At 42.3% G+C, this 24,621-nt stretch overlaps 1 protein-coding gene across 1 annotated transcript in view; it reads right to left on the bottom strand.

The window, feature by feature from the left end:
• Heatr5b (HEAT repeat containing 5B) overlaps positions 1–24,621 on the bottom strand; it is a 65,517-nt gene that overhangs the window by 10,222 nt on the left and 30,674 nt on the right. The window contains exons 19-28 of the mRNA XM_059248176.1: positions 23,344–23,531; positions 22,382–22,621; positions 21,712–21,963; positions 18,034–18,215; positions 15,434–15,502; positions 11,788–11,967; positions 4,884–5,121; positions 3,804–4,058; positions 2,599–2,726; positions 782–926 (exon numbers count right to left, since the gene is read on the bottom strand). Of these exons, the coding sequence (XP_059104159.1) occupies positions 782–926; positions 2,599–2,726; positions 3,804–4,058; positions 4,884–5,121; positions 11,788–11,967; positions 15,434–15,502; positions 18,034–18,215; positions 21,712–21,963; positions 22,382–22,621; positions 23,344–23,531 (1,877 nt within the window). The remainder of the gene's footprint in view (positions 1–781; positions 927–2,598; positions 2,727–3,803; positions 4,059–4,883; positions 5,122–11,787; positions 11,968–15,433; positions 15,503–18,033; positions 18,216–21,711; positions 21,964–22,381; positions 22,622–23,343; positions 23,532–24,621) is intronic.

Raw genomic sequence — 24,621 nt, 5'->3', positions numbered from 1 at the left:
TGTCCGTCTCGGCAAATGTCCTGGATAGATAAAACCTCCTTGAAAGCCATGGGCAGTTCATTTCACCTGGAAAATCACTACTAGGCTTTTTATTAGGTTTGTGTTTCATAATAAGAATAACAAATTTGCTAGGTTGAACCACATAAAATTGACACCTTTAAATGGGAGAAGTCCAGAATTTGCAATTTCTTTTTTTAAACTTAAATTTTTATTTTTTGAGACCGGCCTCTAGGCCAAGCTGACCTTGAATTTGCTATATGGTGGAGAATGAACCTAGAACTTTTTGATCTTGCTTCTACCTCCCCAATGCTGGGGTTACAGGTATGCCCCATCATGCCTGTGTTTTTGTTTTTTGTTTGTTTTGGTTTTTGGGTTTTTTTTTTGGAGCTGAGGACTGAACCCAGGGTTTGTGCTTGCTAGGCAAGTGCTCTACCACTGAGCTAAATCCCCAACCCCTCAAGCCTGGCTTATAAAACTTCTTAGTCCTATCGTTATAAAGCTAGGAGTACAGGGCTGGAGAGACGGTTCACTGGTTAAGAACACCAGCTGCTCTTCCAGAGGACCAGGGTTTGATACCTGGCACCCACCTGGCAGCTCACAACCATCTGTAACTCCAGTTCTAGAGATCCAATGCCCTTTTCTGTCCTCTGTGGGCCCCAGGCACGCATGTAGTACATAGACATACATGCAGGCACAACACCCACACATATGAAAAAAAACACCCCAACCCTCGGGGAACAAAGAAGGTCTGCTTCAGGTTAGTGCAGCTTCCAGCACTTACTTAGGGTGCTTCTCTTCTCCTGTAAATAATCCTGAGCAGCTCTGACAATCTGCTGCACAACCCCAGTGACCAGCAGCTGGATGGAGGGTGGGTTCCAGGTCAGCAGTAGGCGGTGCAGGACACTTAGCAACTCAACACCAATTAGCTATTATAAATTAATACAAATACGTTTAGTGAACTTCAACTTCAAAGGATAGATGTTATTATTAAAATCTGAGAAAACAGACATGCAAAAGTAATTTTGTAACTACAATTTAATATATAGGACTAGATAACAAAAGTGAGTATTTTAATAATAATATTCAGAGGTCACACATTTTCAAGCAATAAATATTTGAAAGTTTGATATTCAGATATTCTTCTTCTCCTACTGGAATAAAACACCTAAGCTATTGGTATTGCTAGAGTTCAGCATCACAGTGTATAATTGCCAACCTAAGATGGGTAACTGGTATGTCCTACCCACCTCAGGAACCATTTCACACTTCAATGCTAATCCACTACAATTTTCCACACCTAATTGATACAATGAGCTTGCCTCAAATTAAAGCACAGAGGAGAAAACCTAATTCAGTCAAAGCATTCCTCCCTTCTTCTCTTAAGACACAGAACGTCTGTCTATAGTCCAGGCTGCGGCTGCTGGTAAAGCGCTTGCTCAGCACGCGTGAGCCTCTGGATCCAATGCCCAGAAGTACAAAGAAATTAAAAAAAGAAAATCCAAGGCTGTTCCATTTCTCCTCGTGTGTCCTTCTCTTATCCTAGGAGACTTCCAGGAACTGGTAGAAGACCCCTGCCTCTCCAGTCAGGCCACCTCTTGCATGTAACTGAATGTTCTAGACTTCCTTATTTCAAGTCCGCAAAAGCCTCCTCTGTCCTTTTATGTAGGCTGTGTCTTTCTCATCCTCTTCCCGTCCACACTGTCCTCTGTCTGTCCTGAAATGCTCCTCTTGTCCTCTACAGCTGCCGCCTTTTGCTCTATGCCTACCTCACTAGTGGTCCCCACTGCCCAGCTAGTTCACTCTTTTTGATTCATAAATGTTGTTTATCCTCACTTTCCCAACACGGACCTCTTTGCACCTTTACTCAACTTTTCTAGACTACTACTCTTTGGAAAATTAAGTAGAGAGCCTCACAACTGGCCTCCATGCTTCCCTTCTCATATCTCATAAACCAACCTCCACACGGTTGTTGTGAAACCCTTCTACATCTATCTGTCTGTCTGTCTATCTATCTATCTATCTAGGCAAATGCAAAATTAATCATTCTTCCATTTAAACATTTTAATAATTTCCTTTTACTTTCAGGATAGAATTCAAATTCCTTTGCATTTCATACAGAAATCTTCATAGTTTGGCCTTTACAGCACTGTCCAGCACCATCCAATGACCTCTACCTGTTTTATATCAGCCAGAGTACATGACTGTAGTAGCCTTGAACTTGTCATGTTCTCTCATGAAGCCCAGTTTTTGTATGTGTGCTATTCTTTCTCGGAGGCAGACTCATCTCTTTGGCAATTCCTCTCTAAGATCTGACTCATTTACTCTCTCTCTCTCTCTCTGATAAGTTGTCCTCCACCTTGGCATCGCACTGCTGGTGCCCCCACCCCCTTCTCTTTATTCTCACAGCTATGAGGCTAAGAAGGCATGGCGTCTAGCTGGAGCATAACTCCATGAGTCATCCAAGAGCCTTTTCACTAGCATTAGTTACACAGTCTTGTTAGCAATATACAAGGTTTATTTACAATGTGAGAAATTTATTCCCAAATAGATATGATTACTACAAAGCACACAATTATCTATTAAAGAAATACACTGTACCTGATCTTCTGCAATGTGGATTCGTGCATAAGGAGAACCCAGTAAGGTGTGTAAGGCCTGCAGGCATGCTGTAACATGTTCAATGGGCTCCTCGGGCCGAGGGGAACAAAGGAACTGTATACTCACACCTGGAATGCACGAAGTAAAAACACAGGTCTTTAACATAAAACACTTGTGTTGGTTTGGCAGTACATTGTTCTCTATTTTTCCCAGATTACTATATGTTTATTAATACCAGAGAGTTAAGAATATATTCTAGGCTAAGCAGACAGATACAACAAAGGGTTGTAGCCTGCGATTAGGTATGCGCAGCCTGTCACTAGGTTGTTTAGGAAGATATTCACACTTCAATTTCTAGAATTAAACAGTATAGTACATTAAGAATAAATTTATAAGTATTTCACTACTTTTATTAAAGAGATGCCCAACAATATTTATTTATGCATGCTTTTTAAAGATTTAATTCTGTGTATCTGTGTGTGGGTTTATTCATGTGAGTGCATACGCCTGCAAAGTCCACAGAATGAGGTCAAATCCAGTGAAGCTGGAGTTACAGCAGTTGGGAGGCCACCTGATGTGGGTGCTGGGGATGAGCTCAGGTCCCTGGTAAGGACAGTAAGTGCTGCTCACCACTGGGCCATCTCTCCAGGCCACATACAAGGTTTTTAAATGTCAAGCTACACACAAGACTTGTCAAAGCAGGCGCTCAATATGCACAAGGGTCAGGCTTTGGAAATGTTTCATATTTTCAGTTGTGAGATCTATGAATTCCATAATTACACCTTACTAGTTGTCTTCCCTTTCTAAAAATATGAGATCACAAAAGCTCCTTCAGAATATGCAAATATTTAAATATTAAAAGAACATTTATAGATTAAAAATGATTTAAAAGTAGACTATAAACAATTTTTCCTTCATTGAATAATCAGTTAAATGCTAAAATAGAGAAAACATGTTGAATAAAAAAAAACCCAGGTTTTTTTCCTTGAGATTCAATATTCTGTGAGTGAACACTATGGCTAAACTTTTAGAGTAGTTTAAAACAATTTTTAGATTAAAATTCAGTTAGCGTATAAGTGGAGCTGCAAAAGTCCTTTTATTGTTCTTTCTCTGAATTGTACTGTGCAAAACTTCTCTACAGCATCAAAACGAAAGCTCCCCATGCTCTGAAGTGGCAGGCCCTGAAATGCATCATGGTCACCCACCTAGGATTAGGTGCATTCTGTCTTTGTTCACTTCTGGCAAGGGTTTAGCACTAGCCATTGCTCCGGGCACCTGGTTTAAAGTGACAGCTGGGGAGCGTTTCTGTACACCAGACATGGCTGCTGCTTCGGTGGACTCTGGACATGTAAATCCTGTGCTGTTCAACCACAGGGCCACTGCATGGAGAATCGGGGCCCAGGAGTTCCGGTAGTGAAGTCTCGCTGTATCGATGGTCTCGGGAGTATAAAATGCCCCACCTGTGGAACAATCAAATCAAGTCAAGACACTATTCTCAAAAGCGTGCTCTGGCAGCAAGCTCCTCCCCAACCAAAGGCCTCCTCCACAGCTGAGCTGGATGGGCCTGCCCCTCCTGATACCAGCCTTCCAGCCTCTCCTCTCTGCCACCAGGGACACCATGCATCTTCATACTGCTCTGCCTTGGAGGGACAAGCCGAATGTCCCCCCTGTACTCTGTCTTCACCAAAACAGAGCCCTCTCCGTCTCTTTTCCACTCTCCTCTTCCTCCCCACCTCCATTTCCACCGCCAACACTGACCTTCCACTCTCTCCTGGTTATCAGAGTGCCCCACGGGAGGAGAATAAAAGGAACTCAATCATTGTCATCAAAATATTTGGGAATTAATCATACGTTTCCTAAACAAAAACAGTTTGTAATGGTGTCCTGACTGATCTCAAAAGGAGAACTAATTAAACACAAATAAGCAAAAGCCTTAGGAACACAGTTCATGGCTCAACTAGGATTTACATGGAAACACAACCACTGGGCTGCACAGCAGTATACCTCATCACAGTTATGGTCACTGGTTGTTTCCCACAGCTATTTTAGAGTGCCCTATTCATACAGCTATCACTACAACGGCACTAACGTTTTTGCTTCACACGCTCCCTGGTGAATTCACAGAATCAGTATAAAGGACAGGCTCTAAATTAAACAATGCCACGTTGAAGTCCACAGATTTGAAAATGTTATTACGTTACTGTTGGTACTAGCCTCGGCCAAGTCCGTTTTGTTTAATATTAGTTTGAACTCCATAAAAGCAGACTAGTGCATGTGATACTTACCATCTGGGGGCAGCTGACTAGAAAACTCGGCTGGTAAAGTCAACAGCGCGTAGTCCCTCAGCGCGGCCAGCCACAGGCGGCTGAGTGTCGGCAGCTCAGGCTGCACCAGGGTTATCAAACTATCTGGCGGCAGTTCATCCATGGTACCATAGTCGTCATCATCATCATCAGGGTTTTTAATTGCTCTCTTTGGTTTGGACTCTGCTTCCTTTTTAATATTCATAGCAACCACATATACCTAATAAGACATTCATGAGTTGAAAATGAGGTATCAGATAAAAATTGGATGTTTTAAATTGTTATAATGATGCAGTTGAATGATCAAGGGGAACTGGGTGTAGATATTAGAAGGTATATAACTTTTTTTAAAAATATTTATTTATTTATTATGTACACAGAAGAGGGCACCAGATCTCATTACAGATGGTTGTGAGCCACCATGTGGGTGCTGGGAATTGAACTCAGGACCTCTGGAAGAGCAGTCGGTGCTCTTAACCTCTAAGCCATCTCTCCAGCCCCCAAAAGTATATAACTTTATGAATTCTTGATAACCACTAACCAGCAACGCTAGCTCCTGCTTGAGAATATTTCTCTGGTTTCTGACTATTCCCCTCACACCATGTCCCTTAAGTAGGCTTCTCTGAGTTATTCTGGCATCCTTGTTCCACTTTACAAAGCCTCCTTTTTCCCAGCACAGAGTATAACTTCCTGTCTACTGCCTCTTTCCCAGGCTTACTAGGCATAATGAAACAGCCTTCAAAGACTGAGAGAAGGGAGGTGGCCAGAGAAAGGATATCCATAAATATCCCCCTAATCTGCCTCCTACACAGGCCTTAAGTGAGGCTCGGCAATGTCACAATTACAACAGATAGCCAATCTAAGAATATAATGTACCTGTCACAGTACTATCTGTGTCCTTTGTAGTTTGTGGTCTTTTTAAAAAGACATGTAATGTCAACTCTCCTAAAGCATGTTCACTTCACTATTGAGTTTATTTTTGTACTTATGTTTAGGCTCTGGGGAACTGATAATACAGTGCTGGAAAACGGGAAAAGGAATAAAACAAGCAAGAGAAACATTTGCACTACACAAAAGTCTTGAGAACCTTTCACTTTACAGCACTGCTCCTGAGTGCCTGCTGCAGAAGCTCATGTACCTGCCTCTTGAGAGGCAGGGCTTACCTTACACTCATTCACACAGTGAGAGGACAACTGGAGCACAGACAGACAGACAGTCATTAACAAAATTCTAGAGTAGACCGATTGCAGCTTGGGTTAGAAACACCACATTCATGCTTCCCAGAGGTGTTCTGTTTTGTTTTTGGTGTTGTTTTGTTTTGTGTTTCAGACGGGGTCTCACTGTTACCCTGGATGGCCTGTAACTCACTATGTAGACCAGGCTGGCCTCAAACTCACAGAGACCAACCTGCTTCTGCCTCCTATGTATTGGGATGAATCACACACCCACCTTTCCCAATCATTTTAAGATTGCCCGCCACCTCAATTTTGATATTATACTGACATTCTAGGAAAGTGTCCAATAAACACTATAAATATAACCAGCAATTCATTTGAATCCTTAATTGGCACCTTGCTTTTGTTATTGTGCTAGGAATTAAGGCAAAAAAGACAAAAATACCTACTTTTTCTTTCTATGACCTTAGAAATACAATGATAAGGGAGTGATAAAATGCTTATTTTTTTTTTTACAGAAAAAAAAATTTGTTTTGTTTTGTTTTGTTTTTCAAGACAGGGTTTCCCTGTGTAGTTTTGGTGCCTGTCCTGGATCTCCCTCTGTAGACCAGGCTGGCCTTGAACTCACAGAGATCCTCCTGCTCTGCCTCCTGAGTGCTGGGATTAAAGGCATGCTCCACCACCGCCCAGCCTTTTAAAGAATTTTTAAAGTTTGTTTTCAGGCTGGGTGTATGCCTGTACTCTTGGGAAGCTGAGGGAAAATCTGGGTCTGACACCAGTTCCCAGTAAAACGTGAAGAATGAATGAAAAAGAAAAATCAGAAGTCCCACACTGCACATGCAGCACCTTCCCTACCATGTCCCATCCCCCGCCCCCCCAGCCCAGCCCTGGCGCTGAGTGAGCACACCTGGCTTCTGAAGTGAATGTGCAAACCTTAGGGAGCACCAGTGAGGGCGGATCTAACCACAGAGCACAGCAAAGGCATGGCAGGAGCACCAGTGAGGGCAGATCTAATCACAGAGCACAGCAAAGGCAGGGTGGGAGCACCAGTGAGGGCAGATCTAACCACAGAGCACAGCAAAGGCAGGGCGGGAGCATCAGTGAGGGCAGATCTAACCACAGAGCACAGCAAAGGCAGGGCAGGAGCACCAGTGAGGGCAGATCATATCCACAGAGCACAGCAAAGGCAGGGCAGAGTAGTCAAGGACAAACATTCTCACAGGTCAACAAGGACAGAGGGACTGTAGGCAGGAGGAACAGCAAGGACAAGAACAGGAAGGCAGAGAACTGCGTGGCTCTTGCCTGAGCACAGGAGGCAAGGCAGAAATACCTGGAGCTTTTGCTTAGTAGGCGTCGAGGAAGGGGAGAATCGCTGCAGAAATTTTGATGTCAGATATACATACTTTTCTACGACTTTCATTTTAATAAGTGTGTTATAAGAGGTTGGGGAAGTAAAAAAATTGCATGTGGTAGCACACACTTATAATCCCAGTACCCAGGGGGCGGAAGCTGGAAAATCATACAAGTTTGAGGCCAGCCTGGTATATATAATGAGTGAGTTCCAGGCTAGCCAGGGATACATAGTGAGATACTACCTCAAAACAAACAAACAAAACAAAAAGTTAGAACATACGAGTCTAAAAATGCCTCATAATCCTAATTTCCATTATCATGTTCTGTCTTTGTAAGCTGTAATTTTGCTGTACAGAGACCTTTCCATTTCATTTGATCAGTTAAAATGCAGTTTTCTCAGTCTTCATAACCATATCCTAATGGCCGCACTGCACAGACTATAATATGTCCACTAATTTCCCCACAGTTGAAGAAATTTCATGTGTTCTTCTGACTGTTTAGCTTAGGCAATCACAGAACACAGACAACAGCAAAGGATGTTTACCTCACAGTGTCACCAATAACACTCCAAGTAAACATATCTATGAGCTTATTTCTTTTCTTTGTCGGAGCAAAGGACCGTAAGAGGAACTCCGGGGTCGGTGATAACAATCTTCTGGCTCTCAGGAGAAGTGTGGAGTGCTGTGCTGTGGTGGCTGCACACTTGGAGAGCACAAGCTATAGGGTCGAGTAAGAGAGGTTCGGAAGTAGTGAGTGATTTGATTGACGGCTGTTCGTGGCCTTAATGAAAGTGATCTCAAGGGAGAGAATAGCTAAAGAAGTGAAGCTATTGGAATTCTTTCACCAAACTTCAGGGGGTGAGGAGGGAGGGGAGCAGGAAGACAGGAGAATACAGGCAAGGACACAGAGCATGAAGAAGAGGGGAGGGTCCGGAAGCGGGGAACTGATGGCCTGCAGCTCTGAAGGCTCTTCATGCAGATGCTGACTGGTATCTACTCTTGTCCTCCAAGCTCCCATTTAAAATCCTTTCTCCAAGGACCCAGCTCTGAGCCTGCGGCCCGGCTTCAGTGCCCTGCACTACTTCAGACTTCAGTATTTCTATGGTAGCACTCCTCACTTTCTGTTTCCTCTCCTTGTTTTGAGTTTGGCTGGCTAAGTAAATACAGTACATCTGTCTGTTCTTTACTATCCTGCCCCGGAGCTGACATTCCATAACATGTTGTTGGACGAATCAGGGTGGAGATAAAAGAACTATTAGTCCTGGATTCAAGCAAAATTTTAATAATTTTAAAACTAATCATGGCATATGATGTTGATTGTGGATAGAAGAGTAAGTATTGCACACAGTCCTCTACACTGATATCTAATTTAATTCACACTAAAATCATTGAAAGCCATTTCCCAACTTCAATGTTAGAAAACAAGTGGAGCCGGAGAGATGGCTCTATGGTTAAGAGCACTTGCTCCTTGTGCAGAACAGCAGGCGTGCACATGGTATACATGTATACATGCATGCAGACATTTATACACATAAAACACTAAAAATAAAAGAAGTATCTCAATGTGAAGAAAACGAGCTTTTTGAAAGATTCATTCATTCATGTATTTTATGTATATGAGTGCTCTGTCTTCATGCACACCAGAAGAAGGAATTGGATCCCATTACAGATGGGTGTGAGCCACCATGTGGTTGCTGGGAATTGAACTCAGGACCTCTGGAAGAGCAGCCAGTGCCCTTAACCTCACAGCCATCTCTCCAGGCCCCAAAGCAAGTTTTGAATAGGCAAGTAACATTCAATGTCACACAGTTCACATAAACCTAAAGACATGGAGGAGTTGAGAAACAAATTCTCTAAGTGAAAACACAGAAGTAAAAATAGGTCTTGAGTAGAGAGGTCTAGAATAAGCTGGCATTTGAGGAAGTGATAAAGGAGGTGAAGTGGTAAAGGATTCCCAGACAGCAGGAAAAACTGAGCCCAAGGTACAAATCACTAAAGGATAATACAGATTACCCCCTAGTAAGAAAGAATTCCAAATAAACGCACATTATTAATTTTGTTACGTGGCATTCTGATCTAATTTTTATGGCACTTATTTATCTCAGTTCAGTGCCAGGCACAATGCTTTGAACTGTTATACAGAACGGCTTACAAAAGATACTATTTCCACTTTTTAATGATAAAACTGAGGCTGTGAGCCAACTGTCCCTTGAAGAAGTCACACAGATGGTGAATCTTGAGACAGGACTTGTTCCAGGGCCTCAGACTCAGTATTCACTGTTCTTTACACCGAGCGTTGGCAAACTTCCCAGCAGGTCAATCAATCCCAGCACGGAAACGTGCAGAGGACCTGCCACCTTAAAAGGATCTTACGTGATCATCTGAACACAGGATGATACACACATGAGACTGAAGGACAATTTTTAGGGGGTTTATTTTTTAAAAATAAAATCCACTAAATAGTATCTTTTCTTATCTTACTTGCATTTTAAAATTTAACATAAAATATAAAATCAGATTTGCATTAATTTCAAAGAGACTAAAATTTTATAAGTAAAAGCAATCATTTTACTAAAATAAGCAAAAAACATTATTTTGCTAAAATACTATCAGAGTAAGAAGTACAGGATCCCAAGGATACTTTATTTGTAAGATAGCTTGAACTATAGCCTAAAAATTGGAGAAAAAAATTAATTTTTATGATATCTCATTGAACTGTATATTTTCTTTCTATGAGGGAATAAATTCAAGTCCACTCCCCCCACAAAGCCCAGCATCCTTTTTCTAAACTGAGTCAGAGGTCCCCCCACAGCCTGGCATCCTTTATCTAAACTGAGTACAGAGGTGTCCCCCCACAAAGCCCAGCATCCTTTATCTAAACTGAGTCAGAGGTCCCCCCACAGCCCGGCATCCTTTATCTAAACTGAGTCAGAGGTCCCCCCACAGCCCGGCATCCTTTATCTAAACTGAGTCAGAGGTCCCCCCACAGCCCGGCATCCTTTATTTAAACTGAGTCAGAGGTCCCCCCACAGCCCGGCATCCTTTATCTAAACTGAGTAGCGCACACTCTGAGGCAGCACTGCTGTTCAGTGACCACGAGCTGCTGAACCACAGACACAGGGAGGACAGGTTGAGGGACTGGAGAGCTGCTCACAAGTTAAAAGCGCCTGCTGCTCTTGCAGAGGCCCTGAGTTTGATCCCCAGCACCACCTGGTGCCTCACAACCACCCATAACTCCAATTTGAGAGGATCCCTTCTCTGGCCTCTGCAAGTAGTAGGCACACACATACACATAAAATAAAAATCAATACATCTTTAAAATGGACTGAGCTGGTAGAGAAAGGAATCAGTTACTACAAATACTGGAGGGTAGGTGATGATAATTCAAAAGCAACTGGGAAATCTAGAAAAGAGAATTTAAAATAATATAATTTTATAAAGAAGTGCCCACATATACATGTAGCATACACATACACACACACACACACACACACACATACACACACACACAGCAGCTATGGAAATGAAACGGGTTTAAACACAACTATTAGGGCTGGAGAGATGCCTCCGAGGTTAAGAGCACTGGCTGTTCTTCCAGAGGTCCTGAGTTCAATTCCCAGCAACCACATGGTGGCTCACAACCATCTGTAATGAGATCTGGTGCCCTCTTCTGACCTGCAGATATGCATGCAGGCAGAACCCTGAATACATACTAAATAAATAAATCTTTAAAAAAAAAAACTATTAAAAAATAAACTAAGGGCTGGAGAGATGGGTCAGTGGTTAAGAGCACTGATTGCTCTTCCAGAGGACCTCAGTTCAATTCCCACAACCACATGGTGGCTCACAACCATCTATAATAGGATATTATGCCCTCTTCTGGCCTGCAGGTATACATGCAGAGCATTCATACATAAAATAAAAACAAATAAAAAATTTTAAAAAACCTAAATAAAACTTCTGCAACCTAGTTATTAAGGTAGCAAGTCTCCTAAAATTAATTAAATAAAAGAATCTTAACATACAACATTTTTTATTATTTATATTTTTATGCTTTCCATGGCTAATTTCCCTATAAGTACCCTTTCTCAAGATAAAGGATTTTGTTTTGTATTTTTCAGACAGGGTCTCACTTTGTAGCTTTGATTGGCTTAGAACTTGCTATGAAACCCAAGAGTGACCCTGACACGGCAATCTCCTGCCTCAGCCACGCTAGTGTGTGCCACTATCCGAAATAAGATAACACTTTACAGAAGACTCATCAACAGAGTTTGAAAAAGCTTTCTATGCCGAGGCCCAGAAGATTCTCCAGTGAGTATCAGGGATGGAGGATGGTGAGACGAGAGGGGCCACGTTTACCTCTGCCCATGCCTTGAGGACGGCCAGCTTCTCCATGGTGGTGGCACTCTCTCGGTACAGTTGGCTGGAAGATCCCTTTCCAGCCTGAACTTTGTCCAGAGAGGACACGAGCAGGTTGTGCACCCGACGGAGATCATTGAGGTCGCTGACCACGCCACTGCCGATCCACGTGCTGCACACCTGGCCAAGGGACGTGTAAGGTTAGTGTGCATGGAGATAAGTGTGTGCAGAGGAGAGGGAAATGGGTTCCATCATATCCCCGCACACCCCAACCTCTGCAGACAATAAAGTAGCACTAAGTTTCCACTGTCTGTCTGTCTGAGACAGGGTTTTGCCATGCGCTACAGGCTGGCCTTGAACTCATCTCCCAAGTGCCAGAAGTAAAAGTTTGTACCACCATGCCTGGATTCTATGTATCTACTATTTAACAAGTGAATAAGTGGTTTTCCACCCAAAGTAGTTCAGTCTTGAAAATTTCTTGAACAAAATATCTGTTTACCATCAGCAAACTATCCAAGCAGCTACTGTGAAAGACTTGTTTAAAAAGGGAAAAGAAAACCATAGAGTTTTATGACTGCAGTTTACGCTGGATGATGCTTAGAAGTCAGGACAGTTTGTGTGTAAAGTCACAGGGATGTTCAGTGGGGAAGAAGTGAAGGTCAGGAAAGCTGAGGTCAGAAACACAAAGTTTAAATATCCTAGGTACTAAAATCAGAGGATGGCCACGAGTTTCCAAGGATCTTTGGCATTAGCTTTATGCTGTAGGAGAACCATTCACAGGATAATAGACAGCACGTCAGTTACCTGCATGAAAGTGCAGCATAAGACAGAGATGATATGGATTGAACCGGGAATACAGGGAAGTGGTCAGGAGAAACGTGGAGACAAAAACTACAGGGTGTGGACACCATTTTTTTAGGGCACAAGACAGTGGGGTGCAGAAAGAGCGAAGAACCAAAACCTGTTCCATTTTATCAACGCTCCTGACGTGGAAGAACAGAAAGACCGTGACTCCATTGTTAGGAGCGCCAATATGAAAACTAGGAAAGTTCCGTGGAGAGACGTCAGCATGATGTGGATTCCAAACATTTTCACATGTGAACTCTAAGTACCACTAAGAGACTTGTGGACGGACATTCAGCAGACAGTTGGAAACTGCTCTAGGTTCCAGGAGCAAGTGGAGGGGAACTATGTAAGACTAGAAACTTCTACACAAAGGCAGTAACTAAAGTAGAAATATGAGGCAGATTTGTCTAGGAAAAGAATACCTTTTTGTTTGTTTGTTTATCTGAGTAGCCCTGGCTGTCCTGGAACTCGTTCTATAGACCAGATTGGCCTTGCACTCACAGAGATCCACGTCTCTGATTCCCGAGTGCTAGGATTAAAGGTGTGCACCACCACCACCTGGCTTGGGGAAAAATACCTTAAAAGCCTTACATCCAGACAACAGGGGAAGCTGGTACACTTAAAAGGCAGGTGGAATGACGCAAGTGAGCTGAAGCCCAGGAAGATAAAGGAAAACCGCCTGAGGACAGTCACCGGAGCCAAGAGGAGGATGTCATCTAGGAAGAGGCCTAGACAGGGCCTTTGGCAACTCTGAGGAAGGTGCAGGAACCTCATCAGGGAGGGAACACGTGTGGGAAGGATTGGGACTGCACCACACCGTGGACACACGGACATTTCTAACAGGGAACTCATTAGGTACCGCTCTCAGAGACAAATCAATACTAAAACTTCAAAGGCTTCGGGTGCAAATCAGTGTAATGAACTCGGGTTTTGCTGCCAAATAGATGATAAAAACACTCTGGGTTTCTGCAGTATTTGGCTTTCAAATCCTGGCTAATGGATTTGTGTTCCTTTATTTAAATCCTTAAAGACTGTGACTAAATACTTATGTCAATAATTTTATTCACTTAAAATTTTATTTTCAGCTGGGCAGTGGCAGTGTGTTTTTAATCCCAGCACTTGGGAGGCAGAGGCAGGAGGATCTCTGTGAGTCTGAGGCCAGCCTGGTCTACAGAGTGAGTGCCAGGACAGCCAATGGCTACACAGAGAAATCCTATCTCAAAAAACCAAAAACAAACAAACAAAAAATCATTTTTTCAAAAACTGAAAGCTAAACTTAATAAAAACACTTAAAAACAGATTGTTATTAAGGATATACTTCTGATAAAATAAGATGTCAATCAAAATAATTCTGCAAATAGAAAGTTCAAAGTTACATGCAATGTAATGCAAGGGTTAAAAGGAGTTGATTCCTAAAGAAACTAACATACTGGAGAGATAATACAATATTTTTGTGCAATTTAGTTTAAATGTAACTAAAAGTCAGGCAAATCTGTGAATACCAGAAAGTGACCCCTTTGACAAACCTCTATCTCCAAAAATACTTACATTACGATTCATAACAATCATTCATTGCAGTTATGAAGCAGCAACAAAAATAACTTTATGGCTGGGGGTCAGCACAGCATGAAAAACTGTACTAAAGGGTCACCGTGTTAGAAAGGTTGAGAACCACTGCTCAGGGGCTGGAGAGATGCTCAGTGCTTCAGAGTTCTTGCTGCTCTTGCAGAGGACCAGAGTCTGGTTCCCAGCACCCGTGTCAGGAAGCTCACCACGGCCCATAACTATACCTCCAGGGGATCTGACACCCTCTTTTAGCATCTGTGGGCACCCGTGCGTGTGCGAGCATACACACACACAGATACACACTCAGAAATAAAAAACATAAATGGGTTTTTAAAAAGATTTTATACCTTGAAATTACAAGTAGTGCTTTATGGGTTTGTTTATAAAGGAAGATGGTGTAGTGATGGTTCAACAAAACCATATTCAGAGAAAAGACCTTGGCTCCACACCAGGCAAGTGAGCGTACATTTGTACCCAGGCTCAAGTGAAATAGTTGAGGGGGCACTGCTCATGACTCGGCCCTGCTTTAACTATTTTGCTGGCTCATGGAGATATCCAGATGTACCACACACGAGGCTTTCTCCTGTCTGTCTAAGGATTACCCTGATTTAAAGCTTCTTAAAGTGAAGTTATTCTCACCAACAAACCAGAACCTTCTAAGCAATTCCTTCTTTTCTATACAGTAAAGGAATGTACAACTCACCACCCCACCAGTTTATACCTAGCTGTTACTACAAGTTTTGGTATCTTAACGTTTATTTTAGCTCCCCTTATGATGTTCATAGGTCCATTCACTTGGAGATAACGTACGAAAGTATCCAAAGCCAAACCCTGAGCTATGATGGAAAAGGGATGTGAGTAACACTTACTACCTTATATTTCCTATAGAACACACAAGCATAAAAGATGGAGGCGGGGGGGTAGGGGGGTGGCACGGGGGTGGGGGAGGGAGATGGCTTAGCTGGTAAAGCTGCCCACTGTCAAGACGACGATCTTAGTGGGACTCCACACAGTGGAGGAGACAAGCTGTCCTGGCCGCCACATGAGCGCTGTGCCCCATACACATCAAATAAGTGAATGAGTGAATGGATAATTTTATTGAAAATTTATAAAAAAGGAATGAATGCTATTGTAGTTTCAAGATAGAGAACAGTTTGATTTTCTCTCTTTAAGTGAAACCTAAGACCTTTAGAAGTTTATAGAAGGCAGCCACAGATGCCTGCTTTCCTCTTACCTGGCAAGCTTTTGCTATTATATCTGAGGGTGTATCCTGTGAAAAGGCTGGTCTTAGGGCAGCTCCCACCTAGGAAAATGAGCAAACCATTCATTTTAGAGACACGTAGTAAACTTGGTGTCACTGGAGATTAAAACAGCGAACACACACCTTTCTTCCTTCCTTCCTTCCTTCCTTCCTTCCTTCCTTCCTTATCACCTCCTCCTCACACTTCCAATGTTACAGTAAGACTAACTACGGTTACATTTTTCTTTGCTTCTCAGGAAGTTATCAATACCAAATCTCCGTGGAAAGTCTGCCCAAAGGACAATCTTGTTTCTTTAGTAAATGGGATTTTCTGACAGAGTCACATGTTATCAAAGCCAACCAAAGACTGTTACATTTGTTGTGTTTCCTCCTCACCCCCATATATTTTCTAAACATATTTCTTTTTTTGGAGACAGGGTTTCTCTGTGTAGTTTTGGGGCCTGTCCTGAATCTCACTCTAGACCAGGCTGGCCTCGAACTCACAGAGATCCGCCTGGCTCTGCCTCCTGAGAGATGGGATTAAAGGCATGCGCCACCATCGCCAGCCTAAACATATTTCTGACAGCATTTATGTATCTCTTGAGTAAAGCTCAAGTAACTGGATCAATTTCTTTAAAGAACTGAGGAATTATAATAATTCAGTGGTACTAAGTGTCTCAAAGACCACTTCACCTCACAAAAAGATGCTTTAAAAGACTGCTCAAAACTATTAGCTTTTAGGGGACCAGCTCAGTGGGTAAAAGCTGCCGCCTGCCAAACAAGCTAGACAATCTGAGTTTGTTCACTGGGAACTATGGTGAAAAGATGCTTGAAGACTGTCCTCTGACCCCCATGTATACATTTGCGTGCGCACACGCGTGCGTGCACACACACACACACACACACACACACACTCATTCTCACCATATACACAATAAGAAGTAATAATACATTGTTAATTAGCTTTTCTATTATTATATTAAGAAGTAAAGGAATATAAGCTTTAGCTTAAGGAAGCCAACATCAGCCATGGATTCTTGGATAGATGATGAGATGTAATGTGTGTGAGCCGAATAAAGACATTACATGTAATCTGCTCCTAAGTTGAGATTTCTACCGACAATCACTAAGTTGTTTACACAGATGTCTGGAGACAGTCAAAAGTTCCTTTCTATGACTAAAGACGTATAGCAACTAACCACAGCATGTGAACTGGCCCTGAAAGAGAATAAAATAAAATAGAATAAAAGAGTTAATTGGGTCCACTGACAAAATGATTATGACAGACTCAGTAAAAGCAAAGAGTCAATATTGAATTTCCCGTGACTAATAACTGTTCTATGGTTACAGAAGACAATGTTTTCATCCTTTAAAAATACAGTCCAAATGGTGCAAGGGTAACAATACATGACTAAAATAATTGACTTTGAAACGATTTAGAAAAAGCTGTATTACATATGTATGTCTGTGGGAAGAGAAAGAGACACACGGGAGGGAGGAGAGAGGAAGAGACAGTCAACTTTCAAACAAATGGGTCAGAATTAGCCACAGACAGACACGGGAAAGGATACAACACGGTTTGAAACTATTTCTAAATAAAAAGATTTTAGGGGCTGGAGAGATGGCTCAGTAGTTAAGAGCACTCCCACACAGATCCTCATTCCAGTAAGCAACTATATGCAGCCACTTGGATTAAAGCTATACCCTCCTCACCTATATTTAAATGGTTTATGTATTACTCACAAGTATGATTTTGGGTACATTTGAACATAGCTTTATTTACTTATTTACTTAGGTTTTATGAGACAGGGTTTCTCTGTGTAGCCATGGCTGTCCTGGAACTCACTATGTAGACCAGGCTGGCCTCAAACTCACAGAGATCCTCCTGCCTCTGCCTTGAGAGTGCTTGGATTAAAGGCGTGCACTACCACTAGGCTTGAACAAAGCTTTTAGACAAGATATTGTGTGTCTGGAACCAAGTTTTAGAATAATTTCATTTAAAAAAGCGTTTCCGTTTTGCTTGCTAACATAACTTTCCCCCCCATTACTAGGGATTAGTTTGTGGTGTGGTTGAAATCTTAGAGGACAAATCTCAGGGAAAACAAGTTTATCTGTTTAGGGTGTAGCGAAAACAATCTCTTGGAACTCTGCTTCTTTGGCAATCCCTTTGGCAGCCACCATCAGGAGTCATCCTCACTCAGTTTACAAGAGGAAGTTGCTTCTATTTCTAAAACTGCTCATCAAGAGCACACACACACACACACACACACACACACACACACACACACACGCAATGGCAGCAGCACATCCACAACACTTCTGTGAATGCTCCCTTTATCTTTTAAACAGCATGGCATGGCCACACAGCTAAGCACAAGACTGGGAAGGCAGGCTGGAATTTCTATTCTAGTTTATCATTACTGTGCTATCACAACTTAAAAATAGTTACAGCAGTTTGAGCCTTCTCCAGCTGTAGGTTGGTTGAACTATGAAACAGATTCTAATGGGTTCAGCTCCACATGAAGAGACTGTAATCCCTCCTCTAGTGACCCTCACAAACTCCATTCGGTCTGTGAATAAGCAGCAAAACTCACATTAGCTTGATACTGCTCCAGGATCACGTGACCTGGAAATTCTGGCTCAGGCACAGAAGCGAACTTCTTGATAATGTCTTCAAGTGCCTGGAGCCCAGCCATTCGCAGCTGGTTGCTATGGTCAGTTGCAGCCATGAATGCCATGCGAATCAGGTCAGAGAGATGCAGGACTAAGAGGTCATCTGCAAAGGAAAACAGAATGCAGGCAGGGAAGTTCACCCAAACTAGTGTAATAACATAAAAATAGGAAACAAAATACATTTGATAAAGTACTTATGATCCACATAACTCATGATGTCTAAAAAATAAAACTCCCATCAAGTGTCCTCAAACAGCAGTAGACATTTAATAACACGTTAACACAGTCAACTACAGGATCCATTGACAGTTGAAGCAAGATACTCTGAGTACCACGGCTCTCCGAAATGGGCTTGTACTTCTTTCACAGCAGAGGCTGGCAGAACTGTTCTGGAAAGGGTCAGATCCTGACTATTTTTGGCTTTGCAGGCCATATTATCTCTAAGGCAATTACTCAGCTCTGCTGCCCCACCGTGAAAGAGGCCAGATAGTACTTACAGAATATAATAGACAATGCTACAGAAAGAGCGTGCTGAACTCCAGTAACTATTTACAAAAAGCAGCTGTGGGTTGCATTTTGATCACAGGCCATAGCCTGTCAATCCCTATTGTAGAAAACCACAGTGTGTAGTTAGGAAATTTGGTCTACAAAATTATTTTTTAAAAGACTTTTTATGAGAACAGAGTGGGAAGGGAGTCTTGATCTTTTAGCATTAGGGCAAAGGTAAGCCTACATCTTGCTTAAAAGCAAGTCTCAGAGGAATTCAAATAACACAATAATTTTACTACATCCCAGGACAAAGTTCAGCACAATTGAAAGGAACAGCGAAATCCAGCACTAACTGCACAGCATTTCCACCGTCCAGCATCTGATGACAAGGATCAAGAATGTAAAGATGTGCTGGGCAGCTGTGGTGCACGCCTTTAATCCCAGCACTCAGGAGGCAGAGCCAGGTGAATCTCTGTGAGTTGGAGGCCAGCCTGGACTACAGAGCGAGATCCAGAAGAGGCACCAAAACTACACAGAGAAACCCTGTCTCAACCAAAAAACAAAACCAAACAAACAAAAAGTAAAGATATAGAGAAACACAGCTCCTAACAGAAAGAAAGACTCAACAACCAGGAACTGGTTCCGATAGGAAAGAAGTAATAGAATTAGCAGCAAAGGCGTTACGGCAGCTCTGTACACTGCCTCTGCCAAGTAGGAAAGGGAGCATGAGCGAGGAGGAATGTGGGCCTGTGGGCAGCAGATGGAACAAAAAAGATGCTGGGTGAGACTAGGACAGGCTAGGCACTGAAGGTCAATGAACTCAAAATTCACAGCGACAGATACTACCCGAGGAAACGATCAGACTCAAATGCGCTACAGTACAGAGGATGGAGGCGGATTTTTTGAAGTACTGGCAATTCAGTGGCTCAACCCGAGCCCAAAGAGTGATTTAAATTGGGTTTTGTTGTTACTATTGAAAAGGTAGCAAGACATGTTTCTTCAAGTTCCTATTTTGAAAACCAACGTTAATATTTCAAGTTTAAAGAGTCTATGTTGGGCGGAGGGCACTGAAAGTGGAGAGAGAAGAGAACTGGGCTAGACTCTCCAAGTGTCGTCATCTAGAGGAGGTTAAAAACCAGCTTTGGGAGGCATAGCAAGCAGCTGCCAGAGCTGGGAAGAAGATATCCCAAGCAGAAGCATCTGAATTAAAATATCTCTGCTTTAATACGCCAACAAAAACATAAGTAGAAAGACAATAATTTCCCTGTACTCTCTGTCACCTAATTCACAAAGTCTAGGAATCTCTCAAACTCCAAACTAAGCCATTATCCCTGAAATGAAAGCTGCTTTCCCCAACTACTCATAAGCCCCTCTATCTTTTTTCTAAAATATAAGATGAATATGTAAAGGGTGGAGATGGGAAGAGGGGCTGGGTAGAAACTGCAGCATGGAAGGAGAATCGTGGGGCTGGGAGGGTTTACTGTGGTCTGGGAGTGGTCATTCCACTAACTAAGTCACGGCACACAGGAAGACCAGGAGATGATGCTATCCAGGGGCCTGGAAAGCACACGTACTGGGTTGACACTTTTTCAGAGAGTCAGAGTTCTTCGTTCATGTTTCATACTAGAATCTAGGCGGGGTCCTAGGAGATCATCTTACCACCCAGCCACAGCTGTGAAATACTTACTGGGCAAAGAGCAAATGCAGAGTACATGGGGTATCACCCCACACAGTATCACACTGTGAGCAGATTCCAAACAAGAAGAGCATTCTCCTCTTAGATTAAGAAGTAATGTGCATAATACCATGGAGACCCACGGAGGCCAGAAGAGGGCATCTTATTCCCTGGCACTAGAGTTAAGAGTCACTTGATGGTGCTGAGAATTGAACCTGGGTCCTCTGCAAGAACAGCAAGTGCTCTTAACCACCAAGCCATTGCTCTAGCCCATGAATGACCTTTAAAAAAAATGTTTCCAGCCAGGCAGTGGTGGTCCACGCCTTTAATTCCAGCACTTGGGAGGCAGAGGCAGGTGGATCTCTGTGAGTTCCAGGCCAGTCTGGTCTCCAAAGCGAGATCCATGAAAGGCACAAAGCTACACAGAGAAACCCTGTCTCGAAAAACAAAACAACAACAACAAAAAAAAGTTTCCAAATCCTAAATTATACCTCTATCAGGACATATCGCACTTACCTCTATCATCTGGACTATTAATTTTTTTAAGTTATGATTATGGTTTTGATTCTTTATATTCCCAATGTATAGTAACCAGGACTCGGTTAATATGTGCCAACTAATGACATGAATATAAACGCCATATTCACTGTGATTCCTCTGTACCCTATGTTCTGATTCATGTCTCATATACTGTGCACTGCTATCATCTTTCTGTGTCTTAAGTATATATATATACTTCTATGCTGTCAGCTCATACAAATTAAAAAACAGACAATCAAACACAGGGTAGAGAATCTTACTAGATAATTTTCTCAGCTTCTTTGTATCTCATCAACTGTAAAATGAAGATATTTATTGCTGGGGCTAACGCTCATTTTGAGAATTCTCTATAATAGCTAATCCAAAGGAGATATGGTAGAAAATGCTTATAAAAGGTTAAAAAAACATTTTCAGTAATACTATCACTTTTCATTTTCAAAGATGCCCAATAGTAATTTTCACATATTTCTATATGTGAAATATGAGAGTTCGAAATGTGCCATGGATCCATGAATTCTGACTGTTTCTTTGGTTGGGAGCAGCAAAGTTCGTTTGACTTTGGACCCAAGAGTTCTACCATCTCTTTTACAACAAAGTGCTAAACTGAGGGCTGTTCCTGAGGAAACATAAGTTGTGAGCGTTGTTATTCTAATATGGGTGAATGATTAAAATTCATATACACAGATATCTCGATCTCCATGCATTAACTTATCTATACCCATCTTCAGCTTATTTCTAAACACAAACAAGTGGTACCCAGGGACAGACACTAGGGTCAAGGTGAGGCGACTTGGAATAAGTAAATGGCGCAGCCTAAAGCATGCCGCAGAGGGCTGAAAACACTCAAACCTATCGGAAACACTTGGGAGAAAAGACAACGTGATTTCGCACTTACTCTTAGGGTTCCGCAGTTTAGCAGAACGCGCCATGGCAAGGTCGAAGTGAGCCTGGTCCGCATTCTCACACAGGTTGATGATGCGGCACAAGCAGTCCGCAGCAAACACCCGTGTGGCCCAGCGGGGAGCCACAAAGGGCTTTGATTTGTCTTCCTCGCCCAGGGTAGTGAACATGGTATCGTCATCCATCTCATCTTTCTTTTCAGATTCTTCGTCTTTTCCACTGCTTAAGAGTGTTGCCGTACTCATATCTACAACAGAAACGGAGACCACCGTGACTCATCCCGTCACGATGCTTCAGAAGACGGTTAATTCTCAATCTCTGAAAAAGAGAACTGACAAGCTTCTTCTGAATCGAAAACCAAGGAAGACATAGCATCAATTAATCTTATGTACATCTCATTTGCATATTTAAATAGCATTATATGCTACTTTGTACTACAGAGTAACCTGGGATTTTTAAGACATAAAAATTTAAATTGAACTTTCAAAAAGTTTAAAATATATTTCAAAAGCATATTCGTTTATACTATGATTTTAACCTTCAACATTTTACGGGGATTTGTGGATGAAAGTTATCAATACCTTTAAAAGTAGGCTCATATCTATGCTTATATATCAGAAGCAAGATGACTTTCGTTATTTTAAGGACATCATTTAAATACATACCACTGGAAGCTGCCAAGACATCTTTACAAAGCATTAGCCAGTGGGAAAGCTTTTCAACTGCCAGTGAAGACAGCATGTGTCCCAAGGTGTCATGAATATCAGAGCACAGTTTCCGGTCTGTCTCTCGATCTAGCATCCCAAACAGAAGCCCTTCAAGCCCTGTGTCGGTTATATTAACGCCCTGGTGCCGGCAATGGATATCACCTCGATGACTAACTCCAGGTACGAAAGGACTGACATCTGAAAAGGAATTTTCACAAGAGAGTTTGTATGAGATATTGTATGCTACAGGTAGCAATGGCATTAAAGACCAAGCCTCACATGTGACTCACAATAGCAAGAAAATCACCTGTAAATGCCTTTTAACCATGATCTCTGCTTACATACTGGAGGATTAAAATTTAATCTGACAATAAGGCTAAACCCTTGGTTTCTAAAACTGATTATTCTGATCTATTAGAAATATGAAAGTTTTCAACTGGCCATAGTGGTGCACGCCTTTAATCCCAGCACTTGGGAGGCAGAGGCAGGTAGATATATCTCCTTGAGTTTGAGGCCACCCTGGTCTACAGAGTGAGTTCCAGGACAGCCAGGGCTGTAACACAGAGAAACTCTGTCTTTTTTTTTTTTTTTTGGTCTGGAGCTGAGGACCGAACCCAAGGCCTTGAGCTTGCTAGGCAAGCACTCTACCACTGAGCTAAATCCCCAGCCCTGAAACTCTGTCTTAAAAAAACAAAACAAAGCCAGGCGGTGGTGGCGCACACCTTTAATCCCAGCACTCGGGAGGCAGAGCCAGGCGGATCTCTGAGTTCGAGGCCAGCCTGGTCTACAAAGCGAGATCCAGGACAGCTACCAAAACTACACAGAGAAACCCTGTCTCAAAAAAACCCCAAAAAAAACAAAAACAGGAAAAAAAAATAAAAGTTTTTAAATAAAGAATATCAGCCAATCAGAGAACTCACTGGCACCGCCACTCTCTTTGTCCCCGGCATTCTTCGCCAGGCTCATGGCATATTCACACACTTCTGCGGCTTCTCTCTGTGCAAGCTGCCGGAGACAGGCCACAGCTGCTCTTCGAAGTAACAGGTGGGAGCTGCATAGGTGAACCTGTGAACATAACAGTTTCAGGACAGTATTTACAGCTGTCGTTCTTCAAGTTCATTTACCCGGTGAACTCATCCTTGGGAAGCCTTACTTCTGCAGAGGTTCCTTCTTGAAAGACCTTGGTTATTTAAAATACCATCAGGGGCTGGGAGATGGATGGCTCAGCAGTTAAGAGCCCTTGTTGCTCTTCTAGAGGACCTGGGTTCAATTCCCAGCACCCAGGTCAGGCAGCTTACAAATGTCTGTAACTCCAGCCCCAGAGGGAACTGACACCTCTGGGCTCCCTGGGCGCCTGCACTCACCATGTGCTCACACCCACACCCAGACATACAAACACACATCATTAAAACTACTAAAATTTAAATAAATATAATACAACCATGTAATGGCATTTTGGCAAGACAGCCCTATCAGTAAGACATATAGAAAAGACATCAGCACCAAAATACCTATGCTGAGATCTGTTCTCTAAAGCTCGTGTGATACATTCAAAAGGAAACTCAGAAGGGCTTTCTGCATATCTTACGTCTACGCATGGTCCCACTGAGATGTCGTCATTTAAAAGGACATAGGAAGCCAATGCAGTGAATGGGAAGTAAGAGGACGGAGCAATAGAAAGAACTAAAAGTGAAGGAGAATATTTACTAAAATAAATAAAACAAAACCTAGCAAAGCATGAACCCAACCAAAAAGAACTAAAAATGGACGCTTGGGTACAGACTTATTCCACCTGGAATGTCCCTACAAAAATAAATATAGTGCACCCCAATAGCCCAAGTAAAATATCAGAAATACAATTCAGTCTTGGGTGCCAGTCCAGGTTTGAATCCCATCTCTGTTGACTATACTTAAATTTGCCTATTTGTAAATGGGAATGTAATATTCACAGGATTACAGTAAAAATAAGATGTAACCAAAAGTAAAATGCTTATAACAATACATTCACAAGTTACTAAATGTTAAACATCATCATATTATCTATCATAAACCTGTATCGATGCACTGCTTAGAAGAAAAGGAAGCATTTGAGAAAGAACCCGAGGCACAAATGATGGAGTGGAGAGAGGTACTATGCAGAACTCACAGCCCTTCCCAATGCTAGTTTATTCTGTGCTATCAGAACAGCTTGTGGGAGG

Source organism: Peromyscus eremicus, chromosome 22 (assembly GCF_949786415.1).
Source record: "Peromyscus eremicus chromosome 22, PerEre_H2_v1, whole genome shotgun sequence".
NCBI lineage: Eukaryota > Metazoa > Chordata > Mammalia > Rodentia > Cricetidae > Peromyscus > Peromyscus eremicus.
The sequence above is the reverse complement of the archived record's forward strand: the minus strand, read 5'-3'. Positions and strand labels throughout refer to the sequence as shown.